At 46.4% G+C, this 11,579-nt stretch overlaps 1 protein-coding gene across 1 annotated transcript; it reads left to right on the top strand.

The window, feature by feature from the left end:
• The first annotated feature begins 1,730 nt into the window (after nucleotides 1–1,730).
• On the top strand, nucleotides 1,731–11,579 carry si:ch211-284e13.4 (insulin receptor substrate 1-B). The gene is made up of 3 exons (XM_034606963.1): nucleotides 1,731–2,623; nucleotides 4,377–7,490; nucleotides 11,126–11,579. The coding sequence occupies exons 1-3, from the start codon at nucleotides 2,275–2,277 to the stop codon at nucleotides 11,131–11,133; spliced, it is 3,471 nt and encodes a 1,156-aa protein (XP_034462854.1). The 5' UTR covers nucleotides 1,731–2,274; the 3' UTR covers nucleotides 11,134–11,579.

Here is an 11,579-nt window from a genome sequence, read left to right as displayed (position 1 = left end):
TTTAAAAGCAATTAGAGGTTCACACAGAATTAGAGCACAGATACAGAAACAAAAAATAGTAGCCAAAGTAGCTTCAATAAAATTGAGGGTGGTTTTGATTATTGGAAGAGATGCCACCCCCTTATCCCACCCATAGATTAAGCCCTTGCTGAGGATAATATTATACTTCGCAAAAATTATTTAAAATGTTTATTTTATCCGGTTTGGAATATGCAGAGATCATGTGTGCTTTGCTGGCAGGGACACGTGCATGTGAAATCACTGCCCTGAGGACACAGCGGCCCAAAAGCAATTCCTATTCCTGCCACACGGGGGATGACGTGAGGACAACTTGGACAGTTTGCTATGCCAAAGCCTTTTTGGCACTTTGATGGTGCAGTCACACCCTTGATTTAACCACACACTGTGTCATCTATGACAGACTTTCCCCTCCACACTCCACAATGGTGTGTGGTTTCTTTGTTGCTTAGGGTATTCATTATTTTAGGCCATTAGTGCCGAGCTTTGTTGCATTATTCAGTGAATGTTCTGTCTGTATGTGTGGGACACATAATATAAAATCCTAAAAAAAATACCTCAGTCTGCATTTAAGAAGCTAATCACAAAGTGATATTGTGTCTTTCCTTCTGCAAAGAAAGACCATTAAATGACAAATTAATTTTAATATGTCAGAGGATATACATTTCACTTGTATACATGAGCACACATTTAATTGGATCAGTGTTGCATGTTTTCATCGACTCAGTCTGGATTTTCTTGTAGCAGGGTGTAGAAGTGGTTGCTGAGATATTCATTTTGATGAAAATTAAATCAAACAAATAAAATCTCATCATTATAAATAGCCAATTTTGCTTTCACGTTATACCTACATGTATATACTGCCCCAGACATACACCAGGCCTGTCGCTGCATCAGCCCTGACCAGTGCATGCAGCTGCAGGTTCTGCTGCCCACTCCTGCCTGCTCTCTCCACACACCGTGGAGTGAATCCCCTCCTGATACATGATGAATCCAACGACACAGACAGTCTGATCGTCCACATGATCACAACCGAAGTCTCCCTCCCCTGAACACCGTGTTCTTCTGCCTCCTCTGCGCCCCTCATTAGCCCGAAGCCCCGCTGGCATTTGACTGGCACCGGCTCGGAGGTGCCAGTCCAGCAGAGGCAGAGTGAAGCCACCCGGAGTCAACCAGGGGGAGACCGGAAAGTAATGTTGGCTTTTCACAATTAAAGCACATTAGGGTTGCCATGCACTTAAGGTGATGTATTGGATCATGATCTTATGAAAGTGTAGTTGATTGACATGCATGTTTAGGGTTATTAGTTATGTTTTACTCTGAAAAGGTCGTGCTGTAAACACAGATGTGAGGGTAGGATAACTTCTTTCTGAAAGCGGGTCAGCGGAAAAAGATTTCCCACCGTTAAATGAGGTTGTCTTGATTCTCTCCTGTTAACCTTCAGGAGAAAAATCCCCTGCAGTTGGTACTGATGGGAAACGTGTGCATGTGCAGGCCTGAGCAGATATAGACCCTATATGCATATTCTGCATGTGCACTGTACTTAAGCTACTAATATATACTGTATATAAAGGTAGAAATAAATAATTGATCTTCTAAACAGCCCCATTTGTGTGGGGGTACTTAACCATCTAAATGTGCAATTAAAAGAGGCACTATTGTATATGACTTTAATTAAAATAAAATAATATTAGTAATGAGTTCACTTTGTGCACTCCCCGCTCCAAAAGAAATGTCTGTGCACGGCCCTGTGCATGTATTATGTGCATGTATTATATCCTTCAGAACCTTTTTCCATTGAGCAGGTGGATGTTTAGGCCTAATCCAGATCAATAACCGTTTTATTTTGAAAACCTGTACCGGATCTGCCGCGTTAACCTCCTCTAGCCTGACAGGGGGGGTTCAGATTGACGGTGTCAGCCTCAGACAGGTGGAGGAGACGTCCTCCAGCACCGTGGTGGCTGTGGACCGGGCAGGACTGGGCTGGGGCTGCAGGAGCGGTGGCCGCTGTCCGGTGCTCGGATCCTCCTGCAGCCGCTGGATTCACAGTATGAGAGCAGATCCGTGCAGAAACATGCAGTGTTCGATTCTCCCGAGCCTCCACACGCTGGACACTTCACCGTGGACGCGGGGAGGACGAGGGATGTAGCAGCTGTGGATTAACGAGGAGCACACATGGACTTGGCTTTTTCATTTATGTTTCTCCCTCTCTGCGGAGATTGTCGGCTGTGATCTTGAACCACCCTCGGCCCGGCCATGGAGAACCCAGCAGCCGAGCCGCAGAGCTACGAGGACGTGCAGAAGAGCGGGTACCTCCGCAAGCACAAATCAATGCACCGGCGCTTCTTCGTGCTCAGGGCGGCCTCGGAGCACGGTCCGGCTCGGCTCGAGTACTACGAGAACGAGAAGAAATTCCGCAGCAAATCGCCCGTGCCCAAGAAAGTCCTGAGCCTGGAGACCTGCTTCAACATCAACAAGCGGGCGGATTCCAAGAACAAGCACATGATCGTGCTCTACACCCGCAGCGAGAGCTTCGCCATCGCCGCAGACAGCGAGGAGGCGCAGGACGAGTGGTACCAGGCGATGCTGGACCTCCAGGGCGACTGTAAGATGCTCGTGTCTGTGCCCGCATCCGGCCTGTCCTGCCCCCGGGCTGTTTGTCCTCCACACACTCTGTTTGGCGCGGCCATTCCCGATTGTTCCCCGCGCACCACTGGCTCGAATGGTTCTGATCCATGTTCTGCAGATGGTTTTTAATGTGGTGATTTGAGCTGATGCACCTCGGTGGTGCGGTTCGGGTGGTGTGTGTGTGTGTGTGTGTGTGTGTGTATGTGTGTGTGTTTTCCACCCGGAGGCAGGTGCACTATGATGGGGATGATGGTGATGAGCAACACGATGGGCGGCATGTGCTGTGTTTGTGCAGCACAATCCCAATGCGCGCTGGTCTGATACGGTTAAAACCTGCGGATCGTTTTTCGTCTGCAAAAAAGCATTTGGGATGCATCGCAAACAGCATCCACGTGCACTAATATGTGCACGCTCGCCCTTTTCTGAGGCGAACGCAGCCCGCTTCATACGACGGTGTGTTTTTGCATGGCGCAGTGGGCATATAGCAACCATCCAAGGGACGCATCATATAGTAGTAGCCTATCGCCGCGCACTCCGCTGCAGCCCGTGTTTTTGTTTTTCTGCCGCTCGCCTAACCTACATTTGCGCTGCTGGCAGGGAGGAGACGGCATCATCCGCGCGCCCTCACTGGGAAATGTGTTTCTGTGGCGTCTCCTCGTGTTTACGTCGTTACATATCCTTCGTGCTGGAGCCCGAACCCGACCACCCACCCTCCCTGTTGTGCTCCTCAGTCAGTGGAGATTGATGGGTTTGCCCAGCTCCGGTGTTGTCACGCTGTAGACTTTTAAAACAGATGCACACATTAGAGCGCAGAGCCCATTTTGTTCAGATGGTGTCTCAGGGACCGCCACAGTAAAAATACATATCTGTAAGTCTGTTCATAATGTACGGACAGGGACGTGCAAATGGAGATCAACACGTGTTGACATATAGGTTATATGTGGGGATCATTTTTTAATGAATTCAATATTTGTCATGAGAAAAAAAACAGCTTTTCATTGCAGTGGCGGATCTAGGATGTTTCTGCATCAGGGGCCATAAAGGCTCCATGCACAATTCCAGATTCAGTAAGGTTCACATTTAAGCCTTTCCCTGTTTACTGTTAGCTCAATAACTCTGAGCAAAGCCACACATCATTGATATATTTTTTTAATTCCTTGCTCATGCACATTGTGTACTTCAAAAAACCTAAGAAAATAAAAAATTCTTAACATATTATCATATTCATTGTTAGTAAGTGACCAATTATTCAAAAAGATGTACTGAGAGGACAGGGGTGCTTCAGGGGCCAATCAGTTTTTAGCTGGGGCCAGTGCCCCCCTGGCTGTTTCCCTGGATCCGCCCCTGGTTCAGTGAACATCCCAGTGGCTGTGGTTAAGTAAAAATATAAATAAATATATAACCAATTTTTTCACAATCAAGCATGGTGTTTTTTCTCAGTAGATGTATTCTATACCTCCAAAGACTCTATTAGTTATAGAGCTGTAGCTTGAGAGTGATGGTGATGAATGAGCTGCAGCACCGCAGCTTGGCAGACACAACACACATCATTGTATGTAGCAATTTAGTAATGATAGGAAAACAAAGTATTACTCATTAGTGTCACCTGCACTGCTCTGTCATTTTAGCTGTGATTAATATTTCAACTGGTTATATATGTTTTTTTCATTTCCTGATGTATGTGTGATGTCATGTAGTTTTTATTTATATATTCTTTCTTGTCTTCCCAGGTAAAACTCCTGAAGACTATGGCAGTAGTGGAGAGTGTAGCTCTCCGTCTCCTGTTCCAACCTTCAAGGAGGTGTGGCAGGTCAAGGTTTGGCCTAAAGGTCTTGGACACGCCAGGAACTTGGTGGGCATCTACCGGCTGTGCCTAACCGACAAAACTGTCAACTTTGTCAAGCTTAACTCGGATGTGGCCGCTGTGGTGTTGCAGCTGATGAATGTTCGCAGGTGTGGCCATTCAGAGAACTTTTTTTTCATCGAGGTGGGTCGCTCGGCGATAACCGGCCCTGGAGAGTTCTGGATGCAGGTGGATGACTCTGTCGTGGCTCAGAACATGCATGAGACCCTGCTGGAGGCCATGAAGGCCCTGAGTGAGGAGTTCCGTCAGAGGAGTAAATCTCAGTCTGTAGGAACGTCATGTGGAGGTGGTACCGCCTCAAATCCCATCAGTGTTCCGAGCCGTCGTCATCATCCAAATCTGCCGCCAAGCCAGGTGGGCTTCTCCAGACGAGCCCGCACAGAGACCCCAGGAGGCAGCAGCACGAGCACTTCACCTACATCACGCCACGGGTTTCCGAGGGCGCGAACAGCCAGCATCGGGGCCAGGTCGGAGGAGAGTGGAGCAAGTGCCAAAGGGACATGGGCCAGTTCCAGTCCAAGTCTTAATGGATCCTGCTCTACTACGCCAACGCTGAGGACCAAACCCACCAGGGCCCCAACCCCTGCTAAGATTACCCTCAGCCTTGCACGTTACACGCCCAACCCTGCTCCCTCACCCGCACCAAGTCTGTCCTCCAGCTCTGGTCATGGATCAGAGTGTGGCCTAGTGGGGGCAGCAGTGGGAGGCATCACGGTCTGCTCCTACCCTCGGGTTTCTCAGAGAGTCTCTGTTTCAGGCTCACCAAGCGACTACGGCTCCTCAGATGAGTATGGTTCCAGTCCTGGGGAACACTCTCTGCTGGTCCCCAGTCTGTCTGGACATCATGTACACGGAGAAGGCTCCTCCAGCTATATAGTCATGGGACAGCGAGAGGGTCTCCTCGGTTCCCACCATCGCTCCAAAGGCCGACGGATTACGCGGCGCTCATCCAGTCGAGAAGCTGAGGCAGAGCGCAGACTACTAAGTAAGAGGGCGTCCCTGCCTTTGGCAGCCCATGAACGGCTGACTCCACACAGAAAAGATGAAGATGAGGAAGATGAGGAAGAATATGCCATCATGTCACAGAGTGCTAACAGGCAGAGAGCTGATTTGCACCATGCCTCAGGGGGTCTGGCAGGTGGGGGTGGGCACCGTGATATAACAGGGGAGAATAGGAAGAGGGCTGACAAAAGCAGGGGAGGGGTGGATGCAAGAGCAGCTGTGGATACTGGCTACATGTCAATGCTGCCTGGAGTGACTTCTCCTCCTGGTTCACTTCCTCTCTCAATAGGTATGTCTGAATCTAGTGCTAAACCTGGGGCAGGTGATGAGTACATGGCTATGACCCCCAACAATAGTGTGTCCCCTCCTCAGCACATCCGCCAGCCCAGCTCAGAAGGCTACATGGTCATGTCCCCCAACAGCAGCAGTTCCACAGACCTGCATGGACTGGGCATGTGGGATAGCGGGGCCAGCATAGAGAGCCGGGCTGCCAGTGACTACATGAACATCTCACCTGTCAGCAGTCGCTCTGCCTGCAGCACACCGCCGTCCCACCCTGAGCAGCACCAGTTGCAACCAAAAATGTTCAATTCTTATTTCTCCCTGCCACGAGCTTATCAACACACTCTCTATACTCGCTTTGAGGACGACTTGAACAAAGTGGAAGGAAAAAAGGACATCAGTGGGCACGGTGTTGCTGGAAGGGGAGGGGGAGTGGGATACAGCAAGAGAAACAAAATTGCAGTAGGCTCTGCAGGAGGCTGCCAACTCTCCATGTCTTCCTCTTCTTTCTCCTCCAGCTCAGCCAGCAGTGAAAGCCTGGAAGACAAGTCCATATCAGCAGGCAGAGGGTTAAGTTTATTAAGAACTGGCGCAGAGTACATGAGTGCGGGAATATGCACAAAAGATGGACGTCACCAGCAAAAACGTGGATCAAGTAGTAAGAGCCCAAAGCAGCAAAGGAAGGGTCGCCCCCTCAGTGTGTCCTCAGATATGGCTAAAGCAAACACGCTGCCACGGGTGAAGGAGAATCTGCCTCCATCAGTGTCTCAAAACGTTGGTGAGTATGTCAGTATCGTCTACAAGGAGAAGAATAAGTATGACGGAGGACACAGACATCCTGTGATCCACGGAACCCTCCGGCCTGTGAATCAACCGCTTCTCTGCCACAATAGTCCTGCTAACCTTCCCCGCAGCTACTCGGCACCGCTGTCCACCTCTGCCGAATACGTCACCATGGACTTAGGGAAGACCTCAACACCCCTGACTCCTGTTAGGTCCACATTCAGCAACCCACAGGGCCCACCAGCTGTTGTCCCCAAGGCCCAACACGAACACAGCACAGAGGGCAACACCGGGTACAGAACAAAAGTAAAGATGGCAGCAATGCCAACAGATGCCTCAACTCCATTTACAGACAACAAAGGTTCAGATCCCAGCATTTCAGCAAGATCTGCCGTGCACTCTGGTCCACCATCGTCCATAGAACAGGAAACAGGTTTGGGTTTTTCCCCGGTCAAGTCCTTCAAGTCTCCTGAGCGGAGCACCAGCAGACTGGTCCGAGGTGACCCGCAGGGACGGTGGAGTCACCGCTCAGAGACGTTCAACTCACCTCCCTCTCTACCACGCCACCCACCCTCTTCTACCTCCCTCTTCACGGAGGGCAGCCAGGCAGCGAGCCATCGGCATGGCTTGGACTGCTCACTGTGGGAGAACGGACAGGCAGCAAGTTTGTCTGCCACGCCTCCACCGCAAGCCTCCACCTCATCCGCTGTACAAGGCCTTAACTACATTGACCTTGACTTGGCCGTTAAGGAGAGCCCTCAGGCTGGAGTGGAGCGCACCCCTGCCGCCTACAACACTGGAGGGGGTGCTATGGGTAGCAGTGCTGGCTCCAGCCTCAACACTTATGCCAGTATTGATTTCTACAAGTCAGAAGAACTGAGAGCACACCAGAGCAGTAGAAAGGACGGTCAAGGTAAGAGCTACTACTGCAAGCCCATCTCATGGGGAACATGTTGATCATAATATTTTACATCTGACAAAGGTTTATCAAATATTGTACTGATGATCCTTAGATATCATCTTTTATGATGTTATTGGTTGAGACTCTTTCATAATGTTGCAGTGTCTGCAGCAGCACCTTCATTTGTTCTCGTGGACAGTGCGATTATTGATGTGAGCTCTGGCCTCACGCCTCAGTTGCTACTGCACAAAGGACCATGTTTTTAACACAACAACTTAAAATCTATCAACATAGCAGTTGATTCCATAATCACATCATTAAATGAAACTTTTAAAACATATGATAGATTTGATTCTGATGTGAAAATCTGAAAGGTTACATGAGGAGAAAAACAGCCATTTGTCAGCAAGAGTGAAGTCGAATAAGCTCGATTAACTGAAAAGATTTTTAGATAACAGAATGCATTGCCTTAAAATGGCAGATTTTCAGAAGAGCAGTGAGATTTCATTTAATTAGTTAATCAGTCGATTAGCAGAAAATTATCCAGGTACTATTTTGATAATCAACATTATTTCATACATTTTTCGTGCAATCTCTTTTTAGTCTTTTAAATGTGATGATTTGTCAATTGTAATGTTGAAGTGATGGTCACATTAAAAAAGGGCATTTTTCAGTATTTTCCTTCATTTCATGGAGCGAACAGTTAATTCCTTGATCAATTAACCGTTAAGACAACAAGTGAAAGAAATAATTGGAAATGGGTGAAAGGAAAACCTTATATTTCCTGGTAATAATTGTGGAGCTGGGTGTAAGCTTTAGATGTGATGTGCATAATCCACAGACAGAACTCTGTCTGGCTCTTAGTCACTCCTCCCCTCTCATCCTTTACTGACGTGTACCTTCGCTTCGAGCTGGTGGGCAGCGCCACACTTTCCAGGCAGTGGGTTGTCTGCAGAGTCTCTTATTATCACAAGTGGGTGTTCAGAGAGCAAAGCCAATTGATTTGTCTGCTGGTAATGAGCCATTTTACATAAATGGAGGAATATGGGCCAGGTGTTTATGTTGTATGTGTGGGCGCGCTGTTGGCTGCAGGATTTCACACGGCAGCTCTGAGGTTTCCCCTCACACTGCACTGATGACAGTTGTTAACGTTGGTGGCTGAAGCACATTTTGATGGAAATGCATTCGCAATCCCTTGCTTTTTACATGTGGAGAATTAAAAGCCACGCTATAGGCAGTATATTAAAATGTTAACATACAGGTAAATCTGAATATTAATCAGAGGACTCAATGGAACAAACAACTCATGCAGCTTATTTATTCGAAGCACCTACGACATTTGCATGATTGATTCATCTAATGCTTTCCAGTCTTTACGTGCACATGCATAATCATCATGATTGCCTTATTATTTTAATCGGGGAATAGTTCATGTATGCATTTAATGTGAATAGTAAGGGGAAAAGGCCTCATTAATATTCTGTTATTAATTTTTCATTAAAATTTTCACACTGAGATTTATGATTGAATGTTTTCCTTCCTCTTAGCTTCAGTGTTTATCTGCAGCATTATTATAATAGAGGGACTCGTATTGGAAGGCTGCAAATCGACAAGATGGTGGTTGTGCTTAAGATTCTAAAATCTCAGGCTTGATTCTTTGACGTCCAATCAACACTCATATATCACCATATATAATAGAATTTTCATCAGACGTCAAATTTCAATGTTTATTAATATATCAGAATTAGATTAAGAAGTCTGCGTGTATTCTGTGTTATGAAATGAATGTGTTCATGTAAACATAGCTGGCTCTTTGGCTCTTTGACTCTGTGATGTATCCAACGTTTGTGAATAATAATAATAATCTTTTTATAATGGCTTGTTTTGAGTCAACCGAGTGCACCTTTCAATAAATCATAAACAAACACAACGAATAATTAAGGTAAAACCAAGGTTAAAATCAGGCATAAACACAAAACACTTATTAGTTTATTAATGACAAATAGTTAATTAGCTTTATTTGAGCTATTTAGACTAATGTGAGCAGTTATCAGTGGAGAACACTTGTTCCGACACCGAGAAACTTCATAAACACATAAAATAAGAGCTGTCTGTCTGCAGCAATCATCTTTCTTTAAAACAGTAGGAAATATAATAATGAATACAGCAACCAGTCCACGGTTCATGCTGCCCTCTCACCTAATGTCCAATGGGATTGGTTCCAGCCTCCCCCCCCACAACACTCACAGGATGAGCAGTATAGATAATGGATGGATAGATGGATGAATACATTCTCAACACAGGTTGACAAAGAGTAGGTGCACTCAGCTTTATTATTCAGCCCACCTTGCTAAAACTAATGCAGGCTAATAAAACAGCCCTGCAGTAAATCCTGGACCATGAAGGTTTAATGGTCAGTTTTTATTGGAACTATATTAAAAAGGTGTTGACTCAACTATATGGTCATTTTGGGGGACGTGGTTTTTTGCAGCTGTTGAACTATATTGTGTTATTGAAAGGTGTTTCAGTTTACTTGCCTTTTAATGATGTAAATATGGTGGATAAAATCATAAAGACAACTGGCAGTGCTCTGATTTGACACAGTATTGTGAACATCCAGCGTTGTAGTTGCAGAGCGTGACTCTGAAGCTGTGAACTGTGAGTTTACCTTTCACATATGAAGAAGTCGGCAGGAGATTGTCCCCGACAGACGTGTTCACAACAGCAGGAGAATATCCGGAAGGCGAGGGGGGGGCGCCTGTGTAGAGCACGCAGGGGGCTAATCAACACCGCTGTCGGCCCTCATAGTCAAGAGCTCTCGAATCTCGTTGTCTTTCCCAGTTGATATCTATCCTATTTTTCATGCTTAGAACAACACGCCCACTCACTCCCAGGGAATTTTCGGACATTTTCCTGCTGCATTCTCTCATGGGCTCACTCGGACATTTTGCAGACAGTTTACCAAGGAGCAAGCAGGAAAATGTCTGAAGCAACTGACTGACTTTTCAGAACATCCAGAACATTACAGGAAACATACACTCTTTTAACTTCGGTGCATGTGTGAAAGCATCATGAGAGTGGTTGGAGCGGGTGGTCGGACTGTCTCAGAGACAGCCAGGTTGATATATCGGCACTCTCGTCTGATGTACACAAGATAAATGAGGTTATACATGAGGTTATTCTTTAAAAGGCAATCGCGCTCCTCTGTAAACCACATGAGACCGAAAAAAAGAAAAAATCTTCGCAATCGCAAACTGACAATTACGATGCTCTGATGTTCACTCGCCGCCTCTGTCTTTATTTTGCTGACGCGATCAGTACTAGAGTTGCACCGAGCTCTTTGTGTTGTGTCAGGGGATCGTTAAAGAGAAGAAAGTTCAAAATCCCTGGAAGTGATAAGACAACACACGTAATATTGACGTCTGCAACAATTCAGTGCATGAGACTGAAAAGAGCAAATCCTTTAAGAGAGATATGAAGCGTCATGTGATATTTACCCAAACAGTCAGCAGGAGCTCCAGATATCAAAAATCTACACTCATAACTTCAGCAACAAAAAAAAGAAAACCCTTTGAAAAACAGCATTTTTGAAAAACCTTTCTGTGCTAAATGTATGATTCTAATTCCTTTTTGTTTTCTCCTTCCAGATTGTTGATCATCATCGTCCTGGATCTGAGTGAGACGCCGCCGCTGTGACTGCTCCACGCTCACTCTGTGTCCCGACCTGTTACCATAACAGAGCGGGACACTGAAGTCCTAACACTGAAACCATGGAAAACACATCCCCATCCTGTCTGCGGTTTTCTGTCAACCAAATGTGTGCCAAACACACACACACACACACACACACACACACACACACACACACACACACACACACACACACACAGGAAAGTGTTTTTAGCCTTGTTTTGAAAAAAAGTGACATTTGATCATCATTTAATTTCAATAGATAGAGGATGACAGTTAAATATGTAATTGTGCGAGTTCTCAGGTGGTCTCATTACGCTGATCATGGCAGCCCTGAGTATGTGGAGGTATGCACTCTATGGCACTGAGTAGAGCACATACCTCCACCGAGGCCCAACAGTCCCATTCCTT

This window comes from Hippoglossus hippoglossus, chromosome 14 (assembly GCF_009819705.1).
Source record: "Hippoglossus hippoglossus isolate fHipHip1 chromosome 14, fHipHip1.pri, whole genome shotgun sequence".
NCBI lineage: Eukaryota > Metazoa > Chordata > Actinopteri > Pleuronectiformes > Pleuronectidae > Hippoglossus > Hippoglossus hippoglossus.
Note: the sequence above shows the minus strand (reverse complement) of the source record. Positions and strands in the feature narration are given on the sequence as shown.